Source organism: Urocitellus parryii, chromosome 9 (genome assembly GCF_045843805.1).
Source record: "Urocitellus parryii isolate mUroPar1 chromosome 9, mUroPar1.hap1, whole genome shotgun sequence".
NCBI lineage: Eukaryota > Metazoa > Chordata > Mammalia > Rodentia > Sciuridae > Urocitellus > Urocitellus parryii.
In genome coordinates this window covers 68904759-68931782 of record NC_135539.1, presented here as the reverse complement: position 1 = coordinate 68931782, position 27024 = coordinate 68904759, and the positions used below count along the sequence as shown (strand labels likewise).

At 35.9% G+C, this 27024-nt stretch overlaps 1 protein-coding gene across 2 annotated transcripts in view; it reads right to left on the bottom strand.

The window, feature by feature from the left end:
* Upf2 (UPF2 regulator of nonsense mediated mRNA decay) overlaps positions 1-18901 on the bottom strand; it is a 115247-nt gene extending 96346 nt beyond the window's left edge. For both annotated transcript variants that reach the window (XM_026408550.2, XM_077802257.1), the window contains exons 1-3: positions 18825-18901; positions 13747-14126; positions 9705-10484 (exon numbers count right to left, since the gene is read on the bottom strand). In XM_026408550.2, the coding sequence (XP_026264335.1) occupies positions 9705-10484; positions 13747-14108 (1142 nt within the window). In that variant the 5' untranslated portion in view covers positions 14109-14126; positions 18825-18901. The remainder of the gene's footprint in view (positions 1-9704; positions 10485-13746; positions 14127-18824) is intronic.
* Positions 18902-27024: the final 8123 nt, after the last annotated feature.

Sequence of the window (27024 nt, the reverse complement as noted above, 5' to 3'; positions counted from 1 at the left end):
GTATCTTGAGAAGCCCACATCATCCATAGATCCAATTCTTAATTTACACTATAAATACTGGTTATTTATCCATTTTACAAATATTAATTGAGCAACCCACTTACCCAAGTCCAGGCTATCTTGAGGAGACTAGAAGATACAATTATTCTTTCACTTTATAACACTATACCAATAGGTGTCACCTATGATTACAAATGCAAAACTACTGGAGAATACCAAAATTTAAAAAGTCAAAATTCCCACCATATCAGGATAAATAGTTGAAACTTATACAAAATGTCCAATTTTTTCTGTATTAAACATTTATGTGGTGGTATAACATCTGAAATTTATAAACCATAATGCAATACAACACAGGTTTTAAAGTCAATCATAAATTATAAATTAAGTCATTTTCGAAAGTAAAACTTAGAAGTTTTCTCATTACTTGTCATTTCAGTTTTCTTATAAACACAGAAGAAAATGAGTTTTTAGTTTTATTTTTAAGATACATCATCTTAATAGTAGAAGAAAATAAAGTAGAATAATTATGCCTAAACTTATTCTTCTCTCTTATTTGGAACAATTTCCAAACTTTCCTTTGTTAATCTATTCTCACAAAAACTTTTGTTGAAATTCTGAAACAATCCAAATAACATTTTCTTTGTTAGGAAAATTAGTTCCTATTTACAAGCATGTCATTAATTTCAATAATTTTCCCTTTTTCAAATCTGGCCTCTCAGGGTCTAAAATTAGAATTTTTAAAGCTAATTTTCTTATAATTTAAATATATTAGACAATATCATTCTACCAACATTAGAAAAATGTAAAAATAGTCTAATGATGATAATTCAGTGTTTCTCTAAAAACTCTAAAAAATATTATTAGAAAACAATTTTATCCGCTCTTCAAACATTTATTCCAAACTGATATTATAGGCAAAAACAAAGCTTCATCTAATAAGTTTATGAATGAATTTTAAAACCTAAAAACCCATGAAAGAAACTTTGTTTTGTGATCCTCCTGCCTCAGCCTCCTGAGCTGCTGGGATTACAGGCATAGGCCACCACACCCAACATGGGGGAACTTTTAATCAGAAATTCTAAAACAAGTGATTTTTGGAAGCTTTTTGTTTTTTTAAGCCATTAAATAAATGATTTTCAAAAGTAGGCTACTTTAAAATGTTTGCAATGAATTATTAGAAATACGTTAACTGATAAAAATTGAAGAGTTCTTTTTGAAGCAAATTATGTTGGAAGGGATAATTATTCTAAGAGATTTCATAACCTCTAATGACAATTAAAAATACTACATTATTTCAGTACTCGGAAAGAAACTGGAAAATATCTCAGAATAACATAACCTGAAAAATAATTTCTCTAATAAGTTCTGACATTCTGTTCATCTAAAGTATACACAGCTGGTTAAAATAAACAATACTAAGGATTTCTGATACATAAACAGTATCAAAGTGATAAATATCGAGTACAGAAAATGAACAGTCTTACTAGAGAACCAACTTCTCATTCAACTACTTGCCTGGAACTCTGAACCTGGTCAGTTAAAAGTGATTTAATTCAATAATGGTTCTCTGCGTCTATGCTACAGTTCCTTTCCAGTCTACTGAAATCAAACTACAACTAAAATGTTTCAAAAAGATAGACCTTGTCCTCCTCCAACTCTCAATTCCATGATCAAATTCTTTATCAGCACTAATCTACCTAACCACCTAAAGAGAAGGTTATTATTCAAAAAGAACAATTCTCAATGAAAAAGTTTAGATTTGGTTGGTTTGCCTTCCAACTTATCTTAAACAGAGTACTTGGTAAGCAGGACAGGATACAACAAATTTTATTCATGTTTTCCTTGAACATTTCATAAATATCTGATTAAATCCACAGCATGTAATAAGACTAAATATAAGACTTAACGTAGAGAAACAACATATAACACATACTTAAACATTCAAAAACACTAGAATCACTTAGAAATTCTAATGAAATTAAAATGAAACATTTCTAACTTATGTACTGTATGTGTCAATTTTTTGAAACTCTATAAAAACTGAAGAGAAAATCAATGTTTTTAGAAAATCTCTGTGACGAGGCGCAAGGCCCTGGGATGAATCCCCACACTGCCAAAAAGAAAAAGAAAAAGAAAGCACCTCTATGAACTAAACTTCACAACACATTTGAACAAAGAGTTCCTCTTCTTTATATTAATGTTACTTTAAAAAAAAAAAGAAAGAAAAAAAACTTAACAAAAAATATTTAATTTTTTTTTTTTTTTTTTTTTTTGCAGTGCTGGGGATTAAACCTGTGGCCTCCAAGGCATGCTAGGCAAATGCTCTACCACTGAGCTACAGCCACCATCTCTCACCAAAATTTCCATGGGAATATAACACTGAAAATACAAGCAAGCTAAAAACAATTCATCATGAATCCTTTTAATTACTATCTTTTTGAAATATCTATTACATAAAGTTGAAATAAAACAATTCTTTTGAAAATGTCATAAATCAGAGGTCAGTAAACCTTGTCTATAAACAGTAAACATTTTAGGCCAGAGAGTAAATGTTTTAGGTTTTACAGACCACAGGGTTTTGTGGAAACTACTCAATCCTGTTATGATAGCACAAAAGCAGTCACAAACAGCATATAAACAAATGAGTATGACTACATTATAATACAACTTTATTTATGGACACTGAAATTTGAATTTCATATAATTTTCATGTTTCAAAAAGTATCATTCTACTTTTGATGTTTTTCAACCATTTAAAAAGGTACAAAAACTAATCATGGGACTAAGCTGGCCTATCAGCCATAGTATGCCAACCCCTGTTATGACAGGAGTTAATCAATTTACTGTCACTGTAAAATGTTTATGATCTACTTCATTCCTTCTCAAATTATTCTACAATAGGGAGGAACTGGTTCACTTTTACAGATGTGAAAAGCAAGCAATAAAAAAACCATTTTAAGTCTTACTCATTATAATAAAAATATTTAAAAAAAAATAAATCACCTTTACTCAACTTTATATGAGCCATCACTGTCTGAGAGCATATGGTGTATCAGTCTTAGGTTTGTGAAGCACTTTTTGTTTTTTAAGATTTTTTTTAAAAAGATGGACACAATCTTTATTTATTCTATTTATTTTTTTATGTGGTGCTAAAGATCAAACCCAGTACCTCATAAGTGCAAGGCAAGCATTCTACCGCTGAGCTATAACCCCAGCCCCTGTGAAGCACTTTCTATATTACTCATTTAATATTGTAACACTGACAGAAAATATCAAATAGTCCATTCTTGAATTAAGCATTTGATCTCATAAACCAGAAAACTATTAATGCTTTGTATTAAGAGACATTTTTTCTTTCCATTTTTCATCTTTAGTTAACTTTGTTAGTTTTAAATTTTGTATCGATTATTTTGTTGTTTTGTATTTTCTCAAAAAATTAGCTTTTAAAAAAGCTATTAAGAGGGATGGGGCTGTAGCTCAGCAGCAGACCGCTTGCCTAGCATTCATGGGCACTGGGTTCAATCCTTAGCACCACATGAAAATAAACAAATAAAATAAAGGCATCCTGTCCATCTACAATTAAAAAATAATAATAATAATAATTTTTTAAAAAGCTATTAAGACTTAATAATGTTTAGGGCTGGGGATATAGTTCAGTTAGTAGAGTGCTTGCTTTGTATGCACAAGACCCTGGGTTCAATCCCCAGCACCACAAAAAAAAAAAAGATTTAATAAGTTTAATGTTCAAATTCTCAAAATGATAAAAAGATGAGAAATTCTCAATCAAGAGTTTTTAAAAAGATTAAGCAGGCAACATATTCATAACAACTAATATTTACTCAACACTTAACATGTGCCAGATACTGTTTTAAGTGCTTTTTAAACCTAAGAATTCATTACATAATTCACATCTATCTCAGAGGCAGAATTAGCCCCATTTTACAGATGGGAAAATTGAAGCACAGAGATGTTAGGTAACTTGCCCAAGATTACAGAATGAATGAGTAAAGGTCTAATTCTGGCTCCAGAATCCACGCTCTTAAATACTGGACTAGGCTGACCCTCAAGTTAAAATTATCTTCTATACACTGAAATTATGTCTCTCAAATGAATATATCAAAGCAACCCTACCCAGTACAGGTGCTTTATGGTCTCTTTCAGGTTCATCTTTTACATATAACTTGGTAAGTACAGAGTGGCTAACACTAGAGACATTTTAAAAAGAAGAAAAAGTACTAAATGCAGATAATAATGGGCATTATATAATCGTGAAAAGTACAGCACTGAAGCAAAGAACCTGATCTTTGTAACATTGGGCAACTCCTTAAATCCCTAAATCTATTACCTTCAAAATAAAGGTGTTTCTTTTAGGAGTAATGTGAAGATCAATTAAGATCATACAGGTCATACATTATATTAAAGTAAAATGGTGTTTTCCGAAGGGGGGAAAAAAAACCCTGTCAAAGCACACTGTAGGGAAGGTAAGACTTTCAATGCCAAGTATTATTTTGATCTTCCATTAGCCAAATTAATAAAGAAAAAAAATTTCAGCAAGAATACAGAACATCTTTTTTAACTTTGCCCTTGTGCCATCATATAAAATAACATGGCCAAAACCTTGAAAAAATTATCATGAAGGAGACTAAAGAAAAACCACTGGGTTTTACTTTTTATGTCCTCCTGTATTCTGTCAAACTGTCATAAAAATTTGCTCTAGAATTATCAAATTTTCTTCTGGTCTCATTTTCAAATTAATTTGATTATGGATGTATTATCTTTTGAAAAGATGAATATATAGTAAAGCCTAATTGTACCCATTTGAGTGTTTATTAAACAACTACTATATTAAAGTCATTTAATCAAAATTAGTAGAATATCAAACAGGAGATAACAATTTTAGAGCTCTTAAATATTTAGAACTTCCTTAAGTCTAAACTACAGTGAGGTCATACTTAACAACGCTTAAACACTACCACTGATCAAACAACCTACTACAAGGATAGGTACAATTCACTTGAAAGAAAAGTTAAGAGCACTGAACATAACAGAAGGCAAAACTTCTAAAAAGCTATTAACTCCAAATTGGCAAATATTACTAGATGATAATTTAAAATTTACGAATATTAATTATAACTCCCCAAATCACTTAACCAAATTCGTATAAAACATTTATAGACTCAAATTTATTAGAATTAACCTAACCCAGGACTAGGGTTGTAGCTCAGGGGTAGAGCACTTGCCTTGCAACCGTGAGGCCCTGGGTTCAATCCTCAGCGCCACATTAAATAAATAAATAAATATAAATAAAGCTATTATGTCCATCTATAACTAAAAAGAATGGAAGGGTTGTATTTAAAAGAAAGAAAGAAAAAAGAATTTACCCAAGGTCAACCATATTGTTTGCTTAAAACTCCAAATTTTCTTAGGTACTAAGAAACTACCTGCTACGTAAGTACTTATGAAAACTACCTGCTACCATTAACTATGAAACAGGTCCAAATATAATTTAGAAGGCTCAATATGACTCATTTAATCACTTCTTTTGCTCATTCACTCTGATGTCTTTAAGAAAGGACCAGAAATTTTACTTGTCTGTTTAAAAAATGGTTGAAGCTGAATATGGTGGCACATGCCTGTAATCCCAGAGGCTCAAAAGGCTAAGGCAGGAGGATCATAAGTTGAAAGCCAGTCTTAGCAACTTAGAAAGGCCCTAAGCAACTCAGTACAACCCCCGTCTATAAATAAAATATAAAAAAAGCTCTGGGGGTGTGGTTCAGTGGTTAAGTACCCCTGGGTTCAACTCCCAGTACAAAAAAAAAAAAAAAAAAAATTGGTTGAATAAATTTTTAAGTACAAACTTTACTGCATCATGACTTCACAACTTCTAATAAACACTGCTATCTCCCAAGTTACATTAAAATGATTGAGAGTACTTATGAGTCCTAGACTGAAAATAATTCCGTGTTTGACTGTTTTTAAAGATAATGAATAAAGGCTTAAAAAATTTAACTACATGAGTCTTAAGTATGAGCTAGCTTGGTACTTGGTTTTCTAGCATTATCACACCCAAAAGAAACCCTACTGGGAGAAACTACTGACAGTGACTTATTCCAATGAAAACACCTACTAGATAATAATTGAGAAGAAGAAACTATTTTTTTCCTAGTAGGGGGAAAGGAACCCAGGTACCCTCTATCACTGAGTTACATGCCCAGCTCTTTTTATTTTATTTTTTTCAGACAGGGTATCACTAAGTTGTCCATGCTGGCCCTTGAACTTGCACTCCTCCGGTCTTTTAGCCTCCCCAGTAGCTAAGGTTTTCAGAGGTGTGCTACCACATCTGGCTGGAAAGGACAATCTTTTAGAAACTGATTATTTTACCAGTATACTTTAATGTACCCTTAAAAGGGAAAAAACTAACATTGGCTCAAGCAGGGACTGGGCATTAATCCATTCCTCAGCACTAATTTGTTCAGTCAGGTATCTGTATCTACACTATAGATGACGCTTGGAGTGAAGCTATCCTATGCATGAGTGATTTATGAAGCCATATGCCAACTGTTTTCAATGATTAAGATTCTCACATCCCCCAAATTATTATGTCTGTAAGTGAACAAAGTCTCCCATGGCAAATGGCTTCCACAAGGATAATGTCAATCTACACTAGGTAAGTAACCTTCTCTGATAAATATAGATTAACAGTTCTGTATCCAAATGAATAAAAATTTCTAAAGAAAGCCACAAAGTTGTTTATCAACAATTTGAGTAATAAATAAACAGAAGATATGCTTGTCAAAGCTTAAGGTCAGCAGATAGGTTACTTCAGGTTAAAAAAGTATTAGTTCAAGATGAAGAAATAGCTTGATAGCAGTTCATTTGAGAGATCTGGCTTTAGTGAAAAAAAGCCTAATGAAAAGTCAAAAGAACGAAAAGGATATTATAAAAGCCAAAGCAATTTTAGGTCACAGAAAAGCATGCATCAAAAACAAATGTCCTAAGGATAGTGGAGTACCTGGAAGTCCTGGAACAAACTGAAGAACTGGGGGTATTTAATACGGAAAACATGCTGGCAGTCTACAAATATCTAAGTTAGTGTAATGGGAATAAAAGATACATGTCCCACAGGAGTGCTTATCAAACATCTGTGGTAAAGGACTGATTTCCCCCCAATCATTACAGATATTTTCATAAAATACAGAAAGAATATCATGGCAATAGAAAATTACTTTAATACTTCTAAATATTGTCTCAGTATCTTATACTTAATTCATTGTGAACAAGTAAAAAAAGTTCATGACTCTCACTTTAAGTAGCTTTATTCTATTTGTACCAGGAAAAAAAAAAAAAAGAAACCTAAATTAAAATGAACCATTTTATGGGGAGTTCAATTTCAGCTTGATATAACAAAGAATTCAAAGCAAATGCATGTGTTCAACACTGGAATGGTTCAGAGAACACTGAGCTCCTTTGGGAGGTATTAAGAGGAATAACAATGTTAGATAAGATCCATTATGAATCTGTAAAGTATATTTCTGAATTGGAGAGGTGACTAGATTAAATCACTGTAGACTTTCTCTAAGATTCTGTGAGACCAAAAATAAATATACAAACACCCTTAAAGTAGCCAATAAAACTAATCACTTATTAGTATACAGACAAAGTAAAGAGTTGTGAATATATTAAATAGAGAGTATGGGAAAGAAGGCTGGGGTTATGGCTCAGAGGTAGAGCGCTCACCTAGCATGTGTGAGGCACTGGGTTCAATCCTCAGCACCACATGTAGTAAACAAAAAACATTGTGTCCACCTAAAACTAAAAAATATTTTTTTTTAAAAGTATGGGAATGGGGCTGGGGATGTGGCTCAAGTGGTAGCGCACTCGCCTGGCACGCATGCGGCCCGGGTTCGATTCTCAGCACCACATACAAAGATGTTGTGTCCGCCAATAACTAAAAAAAAAAATAAATATTAAAATTCTCTCTCTTTCTCTCTCTCACTCTCTTTAAAAAATAAATAAATAAATAAATAAAAAGTATGGGAAAAGGGCTGGGATTGTGGCTCAGCGGTAGAGCATTCGCCTAGCATGGGCAGGGCCCAGGTTCAATCCTCAGCACCACATAAAAATAAAAGTATTGTGTTGTGTCCATCTATACCTAAAAAATAAATATTAAAAAAATTAAATAAATAAATAAAATAAAAAGTATGGGAAAAGACTATGAAGATGACAGATTATTGAATTCACAATTAAGAAACCTTAAATATGTGAGAACTATAAAAATTCCAAAATACAAGTTAAGGATAGAAACTCTTTTTTTGGTGGGGATACTAGGGATTGAATTTAGGGGCACTCAGCCACTGAGCAACAATTCCCAGCCCTATTTTGTATTTTATTTAGAGACATGGTCTCACTTAGTTGCTTATTGTCTTGCTTTTTGCTGAGGCTGGCTTTGAACTCATGATCCTTTTGCTTCAGCCTGCCAAGCCACTGGGATGACAGGCATGTGCCACCATGCCCGATAAATGTCTTGCTATGTTGTCCAGGCAGTCCTCAAACTGATGGGTTCAAGTGAACCTCTCAGCCCCCTGAGTAGCTGGGACTACAAGCATCTATTACCACACATATGGCCTTTTTTTTTTTTTTAAGAATCATTAATAACAACACTGTTTTCTTAAATTCTCATTGACATTTGGCCACCAGCTTTAACCACATAATTTCTGCATTTATATGACTCTGTTCTAACTATACCTCTACTGGCATATAGTTAGTATTGTTCTCTTCTAGCTAAGTCAATCATCTTCTAGTGGTAATTACTGACAGTCCCATTCTCCACTGAATGCTTTTGGGAACAGAAAAAGGTACTCCTCTCCCCCCATACTAATTTCTGAAAAATAGTAATTCCAGGTTCTCAACCATGCAATTTAACTAGTTATATTCACCAAAAATATACTGCTGTTACCTCCTTTCTGCAACCCCTCACCCCTCCTCCATAAAAGTTGATTCAATGTCCACAAACTATATCAACCTCTAGCTTGGTGACTCCTCCTTGCATTTTCAACTGAGTCTACAATATCTTGTCTAAATCAAAGTTAGCCCCTGTCAGGTCTCTTCCATCATTTACCACAGCCACAACACACTATTCCTTTAGAATCTCAAATGGATGCCCCCCAAGAAGAAACCTCCTATAAAAGCATTTTATAGTTGCAAAGAAAATTTTTCACAGGTAATTTTATGCACTATTTCTCAAAATTCTGGTCTGAAATACCACTGCTAATGAATGACTCATTTCTTAAAAAGAGCAAGTAGCTGCAGTGACATTATCAACTTTAAGTATAAAACAATGAAAGCAAACCAGTTAGAGAGAGAACATCAAAACATACAAAAAATAGTAACAGGGAAGTTAAAGTGACAGAAAAAGAAAATTTACTCAATATTAAGGAAACTTTAAAATTGCAGGAATAAAACATCCACAAAGCAAAAATTACCATCTACGTGCCAGATTCCTTTTAAAATCAGAAACAAAATCTATTGTCGATTTAAACATGAGTATTTGCTGTTACACTTGGAAATTTTCCTGGAATGTTAAAAAATCACCTGTAAGGAGCCCTTTTCCATAAGTTCTTTCAGTAGCATGAAGACTTTAAACATTTTTAAGTATGAGCTCCAAAATAAATTCTCAATTCTGAGAAACATTTGAAAATCACCTGTTTTGTCTCTCAGTATTCTGGAGCTCCCTGTGGTCCCTTTTCAGGTGTTTGGTCAAAGACGTAAAGTACTCTTTTAAAAGATTCTGGAAAGGCTGTTGTTTCTCTGGACTAATTATCTCACTAGGAGGAAAACTCAAACTAAACTTCTCTGCAGCACTCTTTACTCTCCTTGGTACAAGTCCAGCAATATCATCTCCACAATGGCGACAGAAACTAATCACCACAGAAACATGAGTGTGGGATTCTCGATCAGCATTAATAATATTCTTTAGCTGTTCATAGATTAAGGAAAGACCTTCCTTGTCAGTGAAAATCCCAACTATCGTCAGTTCTGCTATGAAACGCAAATCAGTTCTCAGCTTGGTAATGTTGGGTGTTTTCTCCTCTTTCCTTGCTTCGAAGTGTTTTTTCCAGACCTGAAGAAGTGAGGGGGCAAAGTCGGCATAACGCTGGTGAAACAGAGAACACAGGTGCACAGCACAGTTCACATCAGAGATTTTTAGTTTGGCTTCCACAATGGAAGCTACAGCTTCAGCAATGTATTTGCTTAAATTTAGGCCATTAAAATCATGGGACAAGGAGTCTCTCTGTTGTTCCGTAATAGTTTTTAGTTTCTTGACAAAAGCAGTATTTTTCTTCAAACTCGAGTCTAGGCGGCTAAAGAAATTTTCCTCTGGTCGGTTGTCTGGAGCATTTTGGTTTTTGCTACGGAGTTCCTTTCTTAATTGATGCCGTTCCCAAGCCTCCTGATGAAGCTGCAGGGATTCTTCTTTTTCTCTATATAAAAAACAAAAACATAAGTAAATATATATTTCAAAGCATCATTGATAAAGCCCATAAGAATAAACACCAATGAAATGGTAATCATGTAAGTGGAATATCAGAATCCAAGAGGAACAAAAAACAAATTGATTTTTAATTACTTTTTAAGACATTTTATTAATGACTTAACACAATGAGAGCTCAATATGCTGATTAATACTTCATGCGAGTACAGCAAAGGATTGAAAACGACTAGATCAAAATTTAAAAATGTGGGTTGTGGTGGGACTCAGTGGTGGAGTGCTTACTAATGTGCGTAAGATCCTGGGTTAAATCCCCAGCACTACAAAAAACAACAAAAACAAAATTAAAAATCAGTCTGCCCGTATGAAAAATAAAATATGCTCATGAAGGATATAAAATGTAAAGCAAGCAAAAACATGGAATAAAAACAGAAAAAAACTGTCCAGAAAAAATATTTCAACAAATAATCATTATAGGGCTAGGCTTAGTGATAAGAGTGCTTGCCTGGAATGCATGAGGCCCTATGTTTGATCTCCAATATGGGGGGGGGGGAATTAAGCATTTTAAGAAAATTTATTTAAAATGTTTTGCGAGAAAAAAAACATTCTTTTTTCTTTTTTGAGGTACTAACGATTGAATCCGGAGCCTCTCAAAAGCTAGGGCAAGTGCTCTACCCCAGCATAAAAAACTGTTTTGAAATACTAGATACTTTTTTCCATACTGAGCATTAATGAAACTTTCAAGAAAGCACTTGCTAAAAATTCAAGCATAATTTTAAAAATTTGGAAAGGAATGAAAACTATCAGTTAAAAGCCCTTTAATAGAAAGTGAATAAACTCAACTTATCCTAAAAACAATGGCTAAACATAGATACATCCACTTTTCCACTGAACAGATGAAACTAGTTTAGATTGCAGATGTAATAAAATAATTTGAGCAGGGTTGAGAGGAGAAGAATAATCTGACTTTAAGAGTCTGTGAGGGGGCTGGGATTGTGGCTCAGTGGTAGAGCGCTTGCCTAGCACGGGCGGGATCCGGGTTTGATCCTCAGCACCACATAAAAATAAAAGCATTGTGTTGTGTCCACCTACACCTAAAAAATAGGCACAGGGTATGATTCTCAGCCCCACATAAATGTAAAATAAAGATATTGTATCCACCTAAAACTTAAGAATAAATATTAAAAAAAAAAAGAGTCTGTGATACTAGAATATATAACTTCGAAATATAAATCTATAGGCCTGGGGTTGTAGTTCAGTGGTAGAGCACTTGTCTAGTATGTGTGAGGCACTGGGTTCAATCCTCAGCACCACATAAAAACAAATAAATAAAAATTAAGAATGTTGGGAGCATAATATTCCCTTTAAAAACATATATATAGGGCTGGGGATGTGGCTCAAGCCGGTAGCGCGCTCGCCTGGCATGCGTGCTGCCCAGGTTCGATCCTCAGCACCACATACAAAGATGTTGGGTCCGCCAAAAACTGAAAAATAAATATTAAAAAATTCTCTCTCTCTCTTTAAAAAAAAAATGCTAAAACACAAAAACATATATAAATCTACAAAAAAAAATTTATATCATCTTTTTTAGATAATCATTCCCGACTTACTCGATAATTCTATGATTTTTCCACCAAAAAACTCTAATGTTAACAGAAAGGATGTGTCCACCACTGGGAACATGAACATTTAAGTATTTTTTGGAAAGTTTCTAGCCAAATACAAGCTTAGTAATGAAAGTACATCTTAATAATGTATAATCATTATGTATTTGAATTAGATAATTCTTTTTTTATGTGTATTGAAAACACTTAAAATTTTATAAAGAATTCTTTACAAGTAAAATAATATGATACTTAAAATTATTCCATGAGGAAAATTAGGCAATTGCTGATGCTGAGTAGATAGAGGGGCTGGTTCATTATGCCATTCTGTTTCCAAATATTTGAAGTTTTCCCAATAAAAAGTAGTGTTTTTGTTTTTAAAGTATTTTAACGAGAAAGGGAGAAAATTTTATTGTAAAACTAAATATGAGGGTTAGGAATTTGGCTCAGTGGTATATGCCCCTGAGTTCAATACCTGGTACCCACCCCCCCACAAAAAAAGAACATGAATTTATTATTTTTTTATTATTATTATTATTATTTTTATTTTTTAGTTTTTGGCGGACACATCTTTGTATGTGGTGCTGAGGATGGAACCCGGACCACACGCATGGCAGGCGAGCGCGCTAACGCTTGAGCCACATCCCCAGCCCTGAATTTATTATTTTTAAAAAGAAAATTAGGGCTGGGGATGTGGCTCAAGCGGTAGCACGCTCGCCTGGCATGCATGCGGCCCGGGTTCGATCCTCAGCACCACATACAAACAAAGATGTTGTGTCCGCCAAAAACTAAAAATAAATATTAAAAATTCTATCTCTCTCTCTCCTTCTCTCTCTCTCACTCTCTCTTTAAAAAAAAAAAAAAAAAAAATGGGCTGGGGATGTGGCTCAAGCGGTAGCGCGCTCGCCTGGCATGCGTGCGGCCCGGGTTCGATCCTCAGCACCACATACCAACAAAGATGTTGTGTCTGCCGAGAACTAAAAAATAAATATTAATATTTTCTTTTTTTTTTTTTTTTTAAGAGAGAGAGAGAGAGAGAGAGAGAGAGAATTTATTTATTTATTTTAGTTCTCGGCGGACACAACATCTTTGTTGGTATGTGGTGCTGAGGATCGAACCCGGGCAGCACGCATGCCAGGCGAGCGCGCTACCGCTTGAGCCACATCCCCAGCCCTAAAAAATAAATATTAAAAAAAATTCTCTCTCTCTCTCTCCTCTCTCACTCTCTTTAAAAAAAAAAAAAGAAAGAAAATTAAAATAATAAGCATGAAACTCTCAGGGTTGCAAATACTGCAAAATGTGGTCACTACTACTGCCTACCACACCTAAACTTCATGAAAAAGAGATACTAAAAAAAACTGGCGAAAAGGGTAGCTGATTAATAGAGTATTATCATACAATGAAAAGAAAATTTTCAAAAAAAAAATAAGTAATCCAGATTACCATAGACCTCCTAAACTATTAAACATGACTACTATTACTTAAACTAAATAATTAAAGGACTTTAACCAAGGGTGGAACTAACAGAACAAGTTAATATACTCATAAACCTCAAAGGGGTGTACCTAGTCAGTTTTATTTCAAATAATCATTTTTTCCAAAATAATCCAATCTTCCTATTCCGTCACATTAATGATTAGATTTTCTTACTTCAATTGAGCAGCTTCTTCTTCTTGCTGACGTTTTGCCTGCTCTTCTTGCTTTTTTCTTTCTTCCTCTTCATGTTTCTTTTTTTCTTCTTCCTCTTTTTTCTTTAATTCTTCCTCTGCCTTCACCTTTTCCTCCTCTTTTTTCTTGCGTTCCTTGTCTTCCTTTTTTCTCTTATCTTCTTCCAGTTTCTTCTTTTTGTCTTCAGGGACCTTACTGACCTCCTTCTTGGCAGTGATCTTGAGATCCTCTTTTGGTTTCTCCTTGCTGCACACTGGCCGTCTTTCACTGCAGTCTTTTTCCTTGTTGTTTAATAAAGATTCTTTTTCTTCCATACTTGCTGATTTTTTACGCTCAGCTGGCATTATGTGACCCAGGACAATCTGTAAGAGTAGAAGAAAGTGAGTACTACAAATACAATTAATTTTATTTAGTGATGTGATGCTATTTTTTAAACAAAACATATTAATGAAGGTTGGTAATTGTGAGATTAAATAAAAGCATGCAAAATGACTAGTATTTCTGTGATAATAAACACACTGATCTCATTTCACAGTCTATCATTATTAGTTACGCCTATTTCCAATTATTTTTTAAACTTTTTAATTAGAGAAAAATTCAAACATAAAAGTGACAGCACAGTATAAAGAACTTCCCTGTACCAATTACCCAGATTCAACCATTATCCACTCCAAAACAGTGTCTCAATTAATTGTGAATGCAGGTATTAAGTATCCCTAAGGGCAAAATCACCACTAGCTGAAAATCACTAAACTGGCCACATGTGGCTACTTAAGTGTAAATTAGTTAAAATTAAATAAAACTTGAACTTCAGTCACCAGCCATATTTCAAATGTTCAATTTCACACAACTGGTGACTACAACATAGGACAGTGCAGATATAGAATATTTCTAGCATGATGAAAATTTCTATTGGACAGCACTAGTCTACAAATAAGGCCAAACTGGAAAAAACAAACACTGGAACAAAAAAAAACTATTTCCTGAGGCTAGGGACATAGCTCAATAGGTAGAGTGTTTGCCTTGCATGCACAAGGCCCTGGGTTCAATCCCCAGCAACACCAAAAACAAAACAAAAAAACAGTATTTCCCAGCAAAATTCAGGATTTGTCATTTCTAAAAATATTTACCTATTCAGATCTAGTTTTCTAATATGATTTGTTTTATGGACAGTATTCATGTTTTAATTCTTAAATTACCTGAAGGTTTTATACAAGAAAATAATATTTCTGCCAAAGTATATACATAGCATTCTTAAATAATTTCAAATGCAGGCTTTAAACTATACCAATAAGATTTGCAGTAATAAATACTTTATAAAGAGGATTTACTTCTGCCAGTAACAACAACAAAAAAGTATTATCAAAGAAAACAACATGGGCCAGCAGAAGTAACTTTTGTAAGACACAGTAGTTTAGTGGCCACAGTCCGCACCTTCTCTCAGTCTTCTCTTTTTCCTCCTTTACTTTCTTATTCTCCTGCATTTCCATGTTCAATGATTAGTTTGACATGACCCAAAAGCTCCTATTAAGCCCACTGGTAGAACTCAGAACAAATAACAGCTGTTACTCCTGTTTAAACAATCACTACTAAAATAAAACATGTAACTATTATATATGGTCAAGACAACACTAGCATTTACTAATGGAAGGGTAATTATCAGTTCTCACACATCTTCAATTAAATACCCATCTTTAATGTGAAAATATCATACCCTAAAAATAAGCACTTTCAAACAATTTAATACTAACAGCTATTCATTGGTACCATATTAAACATTTTATGTATATTTCCTCAATCAATACTAAAATCTTTATGAGATGGCTATTGTTTTCCCTATCTTATAAATTAGTAAACTGAGACTTGACCAAGTAACTTGACCAAGGCCTTCACAGCTGGTGACAGAGCTGGAATCTGAAGCCATACTCTTAACCAAAGTTAAGAACACTGAGAATACCAAATTGTGAGATGGAAGACTTGATCATAGATGCTGACTATGACAAATCATAGAATTATGAATCTTAAACATAGGAAGAGTCCCTGATAGTGATTAGGCAGTTATTTACATGTTTTCAACTTCCTGGCTGACTCCAGATAAGTATGAAGTATATAACACAACTTTATTTAGGGATAACAGTGATTATGTCAAAAAACAAAACAGAATAATGTTTACATAGAATTTGGTTGTGTTTTATTGTTAATTGTTTTGTTTTTACAATACTGGTGATTGAACCTAGGGGTCCTCTACTACATCCGCACCCCACCCCTTTTTTGAGACTGAGTCTAAATTACCAAGGCCTCAAACTTAGGATCCTCCTGCTTCAACCTCCAGAGTCTCAGGGATTACAAGTGTGTAACACCATGCCTGGCTAGAATTTGTATTTTCTGATGTGAAACATCAACAAATGACATTCTAGGGCTGTAAGAAACCACAATTCTCAATTTTAAAAAATGGCATTAGAATTTATACTTATGCTTAATTTAAAAAGATAAAATTAAATCAGAAATTCTTCTAAAACATTAAGAAATTCACTTGATACCTGGCAAGTTCTTAAAGAATCATTTATTAGTTCCCAAATTTTTGTGACTCTACAATATTCATTTATTTAATAAGTTCTAAATACCTACAAGTTCTAGAAGTCATTCACAAATTAAGATATATCCTGCTATATATTCTATATATCTAGAATATGATAGAACAGATTCCCTGTTAAGACTCTTTTAAGTCTTGGTACAGGCATCTCCTTTGAATTACGCCCGCCATTCTTATATTAAAAACATACTTCTAAAGTACACTTGGAACTAAATTTCAGTGAACAAAATATGACAAAAATCTAAAGGTTTGGGCTGGGGTTGTGGCTCAGTGCTAGAGCACTTGCCTACCACATGTGAGGCACTGGTCTCGATTCTCAGTACCACATATAAATAAATAAAAATCCATTGACAACTAAACAACTTAAAAAAAAAAAAAAAAACCTAAAGGTTTATGTACAGGCAGCAATGCAACTTCTGAAAATAGCATGCATGCACTTTAAAGTCAAGACTTTAAATTTGAATCTCAACTCTGAAACCTGCTAACTATAGAAGCTGGGCAACTTTTCCAATAATTCTAGTCATTCATCAATAAAATGGAGATAATGCTATTTGCCTTAAAAAGTTTTTAAATTTCTAGTACAGCAGCTAGCACGAAGAGGCCATTTTCAATTCTCTTTCACAGAGGTCATAGAAAAGTCCATCAAAAGATGAGAAACTTTTCAACTTATGACTAACTGAATTTTATCTACTCCAATTCTTAATTTTTATACTGAGGCAGCAGCAACTGATTTAGTGGCTGCCCAGTGCTCTTTACCATTATATTGGCTGCCCGTAAGATTTTTTTTTTAAATGATTCAGATCAGTACACATTTGTATTATGTTAACTTAAAAAAAATCAAACTGGGCATTAATTTATATTTTTAAAAATTCTAAAACTTATTTTAATAAATTCAAGCTCTACTTAGCAGCTAAAATTTCTTCAAGCGTTTCCAAAAGTTTTTCTCATTAAAAACTAGAACTTTAGATAGATTCTATCTCAAAATCAAGATAAAAGTTAGTGATCTTTTAATCGAAATGATTAATGATCTGCTCTCACAAACTATTTTACTGAATACAACTATATTCAGACAGCCCTTAAAAGGAAACCAAACTTCAAAAACCACCTTTCTAGCTCCCAAAATAGTGCCCTGGCACTGGCTGTATATTTTATTTGGTTTTCTAAATATACCCTGAACTTCCAAAAGAAAGTAAAACTACTTTACTGATAAAACAGATACCAATTGAGTGTACTGGGAGAGAGAGGGCAGAGAAAAGTGGTGTTTCCCTTTTAAAGATATTCCTTTGTAAAGTACCATATGGACTATGTATGAAATCACAATCAGACTTCTCTGAAAATACTTGAGTGAGAAAATACTGTTTTACCTTTTAATTCTGTGTTATTCAAAGTGTTCTAAGGGCAGAAGAGCACAGAGGTGGTATCTCCCAATCTCTGATTTTATTCTTTAAAAAAAAAAAGTCCTAATACATCAAGTGACATTAAAAATCTTTAGAATTTCACCAGAGTTCAAAAACGGTTTTCCTGATGATTCGTCCAATTTTTATGAACACCTAAAAACTATAATGAGAAGAGTAACACTTTTACTTGGTTGGATGCATCACTTGTACAGGTTATTTAAGAATAATACTTGAAGGTCCGGTCACTCCAAACCTCCAAAGGTCCCGTGTACCCCTAAACCTGGCAGGGGACTCTGCCAACCTGGAGACCCAAAACTCTGCGATCATTTCCTTAGTCCCACAATACTAGCCAGAGAGAACTGAAGCCATGGAGTAAAGGTGAGGCGAGGAATCAACCAGCCTGCGATTAAAAGGAAGTCAACGAAGCAGCTCATGGCTACCAGCCCCAAGTATACCCCAAGTCCCTTCCCCTCCACACGCCTCTCCCACGGATCCCCGCTCTGGCTCACTACACCTAACGCGCTTCCCCGCCACAACTCCCCTTCCTACTGAGATCCAGTCACCTTCGTGTGCCATCCTCGCCCGACCCAAGCTTCGCGCCCCACACTCCCTCACTACCGCAGACTCCCTGGCAGGTCTCGCTTCTCCACAGCCTCCCACACGCACCCTCCCCACGTCCTCGCCCTCGCTTCCCTCGCGACTCCCAGAGAGCTCTCCCCAACCTCCCCCTCGCTCTACTCCACGCCCCCAAACACCTTCGCCCCGCCACAGCAAGCTCCCCGCCTCCAGCCCCGAGGCCCGGCCCAGGCGTGAGGAACAGGCACCTCCTCCATCGCCCCTCACGCCTGCCGGGGCCGCGGGGCTCCCGCGTTGAAGAGAACCTCGGGGAAAGAGGTCTGAGGAAGGCGACGCCGGACCCGCGGTGTCTCCACAGCTCGCCGCCCCCGGAGAGCTGGGGTGCCGAGTCGCCTCTTGGGTCCCTCAGGAAGTAGGAGTCCAGGCCGGTGTCCTCCAGCCCCGCTCCCTCCCGATCGTTGGAGCGGAGAGGAAGGAGGGTCCCTGGGACTCACCTCGAGCCTGATGTCAACATTAGCCCCGGGTTTCCCAGCACCAACTCCAGCACTCGGGCTCTCCCCTCCCCTCCCCCCACCTATCTCGCAGCCGAGGACCCGCCTTCCCTCCGCACCCCCTCCTCCCTCCGCCCGCCGGCCCTCCCGCCCGCCACTCACCAGCGCGGCCGGGCTGCGAGTGGGGGCGGGGCGCAGGGAAGTGGAAAGGAAGAAGCTATCTGCGTTATTGCCAGATAGAAAACAGCCCAGATCACTTTCTCCGGCTTTTTGAGGTCCTCAACTTAGCTCTAGTGTGGAATATATGGAGCAAGGTCTCAAAAAGACGCTATTCCCTTAAGAATTAGTTCAGATCGCCTACTCGAAGCGAATTTTTCAATCAGGCAATAGATAGGACAGCCGATATCTGCACCTCCAGCCAGGGCCCCAGCAGAAGGGAGGAGTGTTCCAAGGACCGGAGACAGGAAGTGGATTGGTCGCCAGGAAAGGGAAAGCGCCTGAATTGGAGATGCGCAGGCGCAGGCACTTCGCAGGTGGCGGGGAGTAGCGAGAATGAGGCGGGGCTAGGCTAACAGGAGGCCAGGATGAGCTATGGAATAGCAGAATTACGGAGCGCTGATCAGGACAAGTTTGGTCACGTGATTCTCATAGGAGTATGCCGATGCGAACCGTAAGGTGGAGGTTCAAGAAGGGAAAGTTTGATTGGACTAATTCAAGGGGAGAGGTTTGAAGATTTAGGAAATTGGGGCAGGTGGGGAAGGTAGAAATTGCTAAAATATGAGTCTAGATTGATGAGTGCCCTAAATGTCTCCGAAAGTCCCGTAGGGGAATTTCCAGAAGCAGCTTCGGGTGTTCTACCTAAAAATAAAATGAAGAAAAAATTGAAGTACCTTGTGTTCTAGCAAGCGAATTTTAAAAATTACAACGAACTCACTCGTTAAAAAAATAAGGTTAGTTTTGTTTCCCGAATGCGAACCAAAGTCAACTTTTTAAGACGGATATCAGCTGCTCCACGCTACACACTTCCTGTTCGGTTGCTGAAATTGTGCATCTGAAACACTGTTAAGATTTGTCAGCATAATTTGATTGGATGAAGTTACCGGTTGGCTTTGGTTGGTCCAAAGCCAAAAGAACAAAGGTACAAAACTAGTCTTGATTCTTGCTTGACATGGGGCGCCACACCGGATAACCAAGCCCAGAAAATGAGCTGCTACACAACCTCAAATACTTGAGGTAGGTCTAGATTCCCTTTTATTCAGCCTTTGTTTCTGCCTCTATTTACTGTTTTATGTCCCATGTGTTCTTAGCATGCAAATGACCCCCTCAAATTGAGTGTTCGCGCTTGGGCTGGGGGTTATCACTAGATCAGGCATTTCAAGGGTCGCAAAAGAGAGAAAGATGAACACTAATATATATCATGGATAAATAATTAAGATAAGTGTTCAAAAACACCAAACCTGTGACAGCCACCCAAAATTCTCTTCAAAGTTTCCTTATGTTGTGTAACTACTTTAAGTGGGTTTACTTCACTGTTAGTAAATTCTTATCCTAAATCAAGTCAACCTTTGCCTTTCATTAGATGTTAAAAACAAATTATGTGAATGGAGGAATCAAAAGAGGGGAAGAGGGAGCTGAAGATGTAAGTCACTACTAGAATGCTAATTTGCAAGGCCTGGGTTAGATCCCCTCTGCTGCAAAAACACATATTCACAAGAAGGTCTTAGTTACTCAACTAGAGATATCAAATGGACAGCTGGAGTATGGGGGAGCTTTGTCCTACAGATGAAAATTAGAGCATCATCCACATAAGTAATGCAGATGATCCTTGACATATGATGGAGGTACAGCCTTATAAACATATTGTAAATGGAATATAAGTCAAAAATGTATTTAATATATTTAACTTACCAAACATCCTAACACAGCAACAAAGTACACTACTAGTGTTCCCCCTTCTTACCAAGTGACTAATGGAGCTGCCACAGCCCAGCAATACTAATACATTGGGTTTTGCTGCCCAGAGAAAAGATCAAAATTAGAAACATGTTTCTATTGACAGTTCTATTCATGGCATTGTAAAGTCAAAAAAATCACATATTAAAGCATAGGAAGTTGGGGCCCATTTGCATCTACAGCATTAAGAATAGGTAAGATCACCAAAGAAAATATATCAGGAAAAGGCCAAGACCTAAACCCTGAGAACCTTTTTATTTAGAGAAGTCAGGTCTCCAAACAGGAGAATGAATGAGGAAAAGGAAAACCAGGAGAGTGTGATAGTTCAGAAGCCAAGGAAAATTAACACCATAGGGACCAATAGTGACCTTACAAAATGCAGGTCATTGAAGTAGGGCCAGGTTGGAGTAGCTGAAGTCTTGAGTTGGAGATGGAAAAAGATATTTCAGAAATTGTATCAAGAAGAACAGCAGAAAAATACAACTGTAGAAGAATGTGAAGTGAGGGTGGACTTTTATTTATTTATTTTTTCTTTTAGGTATTTGATTTTTATCTTTTAAATGAGATGTATGTAGAAAATGTTTTCTAATGGTAATGATTCAATGGAGAGAGAAATATTGATGATGTAGGAGACAGCAAAAAGACCACTATAGTAGCAAAGTCTTTGTGGTGGCAAGAAGGTATGGAATTTTAAGTACAAGCAGAAAGAATGCCTTTGGTAGAGGCACGGACATTTCTACATTGTATTAAGACAGTGGTGATGGGCATGTATACAATCTGGTTTGTAAATTAGGAGGGGGTCTAGGAAGGATATTTTTCATGATAACTCCTATTTTTTGGTGAAATTCGAGGCACAGTCATTAGCTAAGAGGTGAGGGAGAGAATGGAGAAGGTTTGAAAAGAGAGGAGAAAACATGAGACACTTTGAAGAGTAGTGAGATCTCTGCTGAGAAGCTATTTGAGCTTTGTGATCATGAATTTGAAGTAAAACATCCAGTTTGCATGAATCTGTTTCTCCAAAAGGGTTTGATGGTTTTTCCATGAGAGAGGAGTAATATGACACAAGTCTGTAACCCCAGCAGCTCTGAAGGCCAAGACAGGAGGATGGTAAATTTGAGGCTAGCCTCTACAACTCAGCAAGACCCTGCCTCAAAATAAGAAATAAGTAGTAATAATAAAGAACTGGGCTAGAATGCCTGTGGGTTCAATCTCCAGTACTTAAGGAAAAGGGGAGGGGTGAGAAGGCAGTAAGGGAATTGAGGGTGTTTGCCAGAGAGTGATTAGAACGAAGAACCATGGAATCTAAACTGGGTGTGAAAGGAAGAAAAGGGAAATGAGGAATGTGTGAGAGTGTGGATTGGAGTAGTGGATGACAGTAGTGAAAGTTGCAAAGAAGATAGGAAGTAGCCCTAAACCTTAGTCAATTAACACAAACACACTAGGAGAGGAGAATGTGCTTGATCCTGAGGAGCTGCAATAGTTGTGATTTTTTTTTTTTTGGGGGGGGGGATACCAAGAATTGAACCCAGGGGCCCCTTTTTTTTTTTTTTTTTTTTTTTTTTGTACTTCATTAGAGACAGGATCTTGCTTAGTTGTGTAGGGCAACTAGGAGACATTTTAATCCATATATTAGGAATCTATGCCAAGACAATGAACTTCAAAATGAAGACTGAAAAGAAAGTGAGGAGGTTTCTCATTTATTGTAATGAATATTGACAGAGGTTTGCAAATAAAATTATCAGTTCTTGGGCTGGGGATGTGGCTCAAGCGGTAGCGTGCTCACCTGGCATGTGTGCAGCCCAGGTTCAATCCTTAGCACCACATACAAACAAAAATGTTGTGTCTGCCAAAAACTGAAAAATAAATATTGAAATTTCTCTCCCTCACCCCCCCTCTCTTTAAAAAAATAAATAAATAAAATAAAAAAATAAAATCATCGGTTCTCATTTCTGGTTTCACTTTTTGCCCAACAGAATAGCTAGTCTCAGTATTCTTTGGGGGAAGTTAATGGGTAAGTAGTGAAAAGCTAACTCTGCCATCTAATTGGTCTTTATTATTGAATTTCCACCTATGTTTCTGAGTCCCTGCTCTGGTATGTCTGTAATGAAAATTATAAAATTCAATATATACTTCAAACCTAAAATGTCCAAAATTGAACTTAACACTCATCCCCCACCCTACCTTTTTATATTTTTTTAGTTTTTTCATTCTAATTTGTTATATGTGACAATAGAATGCGTTACAATTCATATCACACATATAGAGCACAATTTTTCATATCTCTGGTTGTATACAAAGTATATTCACACCATTCATGCCTTCATACATGTACTTTGGATAATGATGTCCATCTCATTCCACCATCATTTCTAACCCCATACCCACTCCATTCCCTTCCCGCCTTTTTGCCCTATCTAGAGTTTGTCTATTCCTCCCATGCTCCCCCTCCCTACCCCACTATGAATCAGCCTCCTTTTATCAGAGAAAACATTTGGCATTTGTTTTTTGGGGATTGGCTAACTTCAGTTAGCATTATATTCTTAAACTCCATCCATTTACCTGCAAATGCCATGATTTTATTCTCTTTTATTGATGAGTAATATTCCATTGTGTATATGTACCACATTTTTTAATCCATTCATCTACTGGAGGGCCCTTATTATATTCTTTTAGTTATTGAAGCCAGAGTTCCCACTCCTCATCCCTTGTCCAAATGCTGTCAATATGTCTTAAAAGGACCTTGACTGGGTCCTCTTTTTTATCTACTGCTGCAACCTTAATTCAACCCATGTCAACTCACTCCTGCTATTGCCAACCATCTCTTGATTTCTCTCCGTGCTGCATCTAATCTTGCCTCCTACTCACTTTAGAGAGTATTGTTTGGAACACAAATCAGATTGTTTCTCTTCCTTGCTAACAACTCTTCTATGGCAGTGACTCCAGACTTCTTTGCTCTCATATCCCTGTAGGGGGATGGGAGGAAGGCATGCACTTCCAACCAATATGGTATGTTTAGATAGAAATGATGTGTGTATATATAGTACTACACAAATGTATACCTTATAATATCCCAAAATAGAAAAGATAACAATAAATAAAACAGAAGTTCTAATACTTTTGCCTAACTGGATCATCTTGAGTTTCCATTTTTTCCTTTTTTTTTTTTTTTTTTTTTTTTTTTGTAGTTGTAGATGGACAGCATGCCTTTATTTATTTGTTTCACTTTTACGTGGTGCTAAGGATCCAACCACCACTGAGCTACAGCTCCAGCCCTTGAGTTTCCCTTTCTGCCAAGCCCTTTTGGAAGCCACTGACTTGCAGGGTACTACTCAGTTCTTAGCACAAAAGTTTTTATCCATGGGCTCTTTTATGTACACATAGTCTCATTCTCTACTACTTCCCTGCATGTCTAAATTCCAACCATAACAGATAGCCTGCATGTACTGGACTGCATGTGTGCATATCATGACTGCCAAGAATTTGCTTTCTCCCGTGACCATTTCCAGACCAGTTAGGTTAAGGATTATTTACTAGAGGAAGTCATTTTTTATCACCACCATTTCACATATCAAATGATGTCCCCATAACAGCCACTCTTCAGCCATATTATAACTTTTGTTATGCTTCATTAGAACAATTTGTATATTTTGCCCATAAAACTGTAAGCTTCTTAATTAATATAATGAGTACAATTCTTAAAACTCAGCCATGCTTGCATTCCTGAAATAAATCTCACAAACTGTATTATAAATGAGTTTTTTTTTAAACTATAAACTCCTCCAGGCTATGATTTGTATTTCATTGATCTTTGTGTCCTAGGGCCAAAGGGCACTTAATAAAATATTGATGGATTAATAAGTGAATGAATGCTTTCTTGGTAAAGATACTTAAGCAGACATGTGTAAGAGGAAATTGTAGCCTGGAGTTTCATATATATTTACCAAGCAATATATCAACTCTTAACAAACCAAATATAGGATTTCAGACCTGTTTTAAAGCTAACTCAACTTTTTAATGAGTATTGAATGGAAATATCTTAGTGTATGTCAGGCATTAATCCACCTAATAATTATATTGTTGGTGCTATTTCTGTTTTTACAGAGGGACAAAACTAAGCATAGTTAAATAATGTGTTCAAGATCAAACAGCTACTGAATAGAATCTCAGTTCAGGTCTCTGTGATGCCAAAGTTCATGATCTTATGTAATACTTCCTGCCTTCTCTGTTCTAGGATTTTCCCCACCTGATACGACCAAGTACCACACAAATTATAATATATATATCCCTGTGGATACAATGAGGACTAAGAAGAGACCTGATTATATAATCTACTTCTACCAAGACCAATGCATATGATAAAACGAGAATATTTGCTTGGGGCTGGGGGCATAGCTTCATGGTAGAGTGCTTACCTAGTGTGCTGAAGGTCCTGCACTTCAATCCCCAACATTGCAAAAGGAAAAAAATGATTAAAAGAATGATTGCCTGGGTGAGACCAGTGTATTGCCAAATCCACACCCATGATAATGCAAAGAAAAGAAGGTGAAGCTGGGGAGCAAAGACCTACTGTAGAGTCTTAGAGCCACAGCACAGGCAACATGGAAGAACGGGGCAAGTCATTGGAAACCCTCTGTGAGCAGAGGCCTCATTTTAAAAATGAGTAGAGGTTACATTTCAGAATTTCAAACTTTCTGATTTCCAGACATTTACCATTGTTTCCAAATGTTTCAGAATCCATGTACAAAATTGGTTGCCTTCATAATTCAGAAATATAATGTCATATTGATAAATAGAGGTGAAAGAAAAAAGTTATAATACAAAGTCTTTTGCAGTGGCTTTACTCTTGTCAGTTGCCAAAGGTAAGTGAAAGAAGTAGATGTCATTTCTAACATGTTTCTTCTGAAAGGTACTACACCACAGACAGAATAACATATTAAACTTGCCTCACTTTTCCCTGGAGGCTGTAGGAAGGAACATTGCATTGGTTCCTATTTTATGACAGACTCATCCAAACAGATGTCACTTTTTTTTTTTTCAGAAGTCATCAAACTGAGTTTATTCACATTGTCTATTATATGAGAAAAAGACATATAATGTAAACGAAAATAGGCAACAAGATCAAGCAAACAGGTTTCTAACTAAAACTCAAAGTAGTTACTTATGGACCTTAGACTAATGTGAATCTTTTGATATGTCAATCTTCAAATAAAGTTTATGAAGTATTGCCTTAATTATGAAAGAGATTAGAATTCTAATTATATTTTCTAGTTTTTATCCAATCACCACAGATGTTACTTTGTAACATTCAACAATCATTATCAGTTTAATAATAATAGTAAGCTGGGGCTGGGATTGTGGCTCAGTGGTAGAGCGCTCGCCTAGCACAGGCAGGCCCCAGTTCGATTCTCAGCACCACATAAAAATAAAGGCATTGTGTTGTGTCCATCTACGCCTAAAAAATAAATATTTTTTTTTAAAAAAGAGTTAAAATAACAATAATAGTAAGCTAATAACAATAGCTATTATCTTTTGGGTACTCTGTGGCAAGTTCTATACATTCCTTCTCTCTTCATTTCAAAACATCCCCATAATAATAGTTAGCATTGTTTATTTACTATGTGTAAGACAATACTATACTTTTAATGTGCATTATTATTTAATCTTTACATTAAACTTTTTTGAAGATAATGATTATTAAGCCCATTTTATTGATGAGAAAAATGAGTAGAGAAGTTGGGAAATGTGTTCAAAGTCCCAGCTAATGAGAGTGGCAAAACCAAAATTAAGAAATCAGGTCATTTAGATTAGAAGTTACCTACCCACAATCCTATGCTAGCTTTCTCTAAGTTAGGCATGATTATTTCCATCTTACAACTGAAAACTAAGAGGTGATCCAAGGTCACATATCCCATAACTGGCAAAACTAGAATTTGAACCTGGATATTTTTTCTGCAAAAGCTCCATTTCTTCAAAAATTCTGTAGCTACTTCTTATTCTCCTTTATTGGAACTCCTTATCCCTACTTCTAATAGCACAAATGAAAGAAGAGTCTCATTCATATCTAGAACCTCAATGACATCTACACATTGAAAGTGTCAAAATTTTCTTCTCTATTCCCTGCCATTCCTCTGAACTCCAGAGAGGTGTGTTCAACCACCCAATTAATGGATCTGCTACATCACATGTAGCTCAATATCCAAAATGAATTTTGCTTTCCAAGTTCATTCCTCATGCACAGTTCCCATTGCAT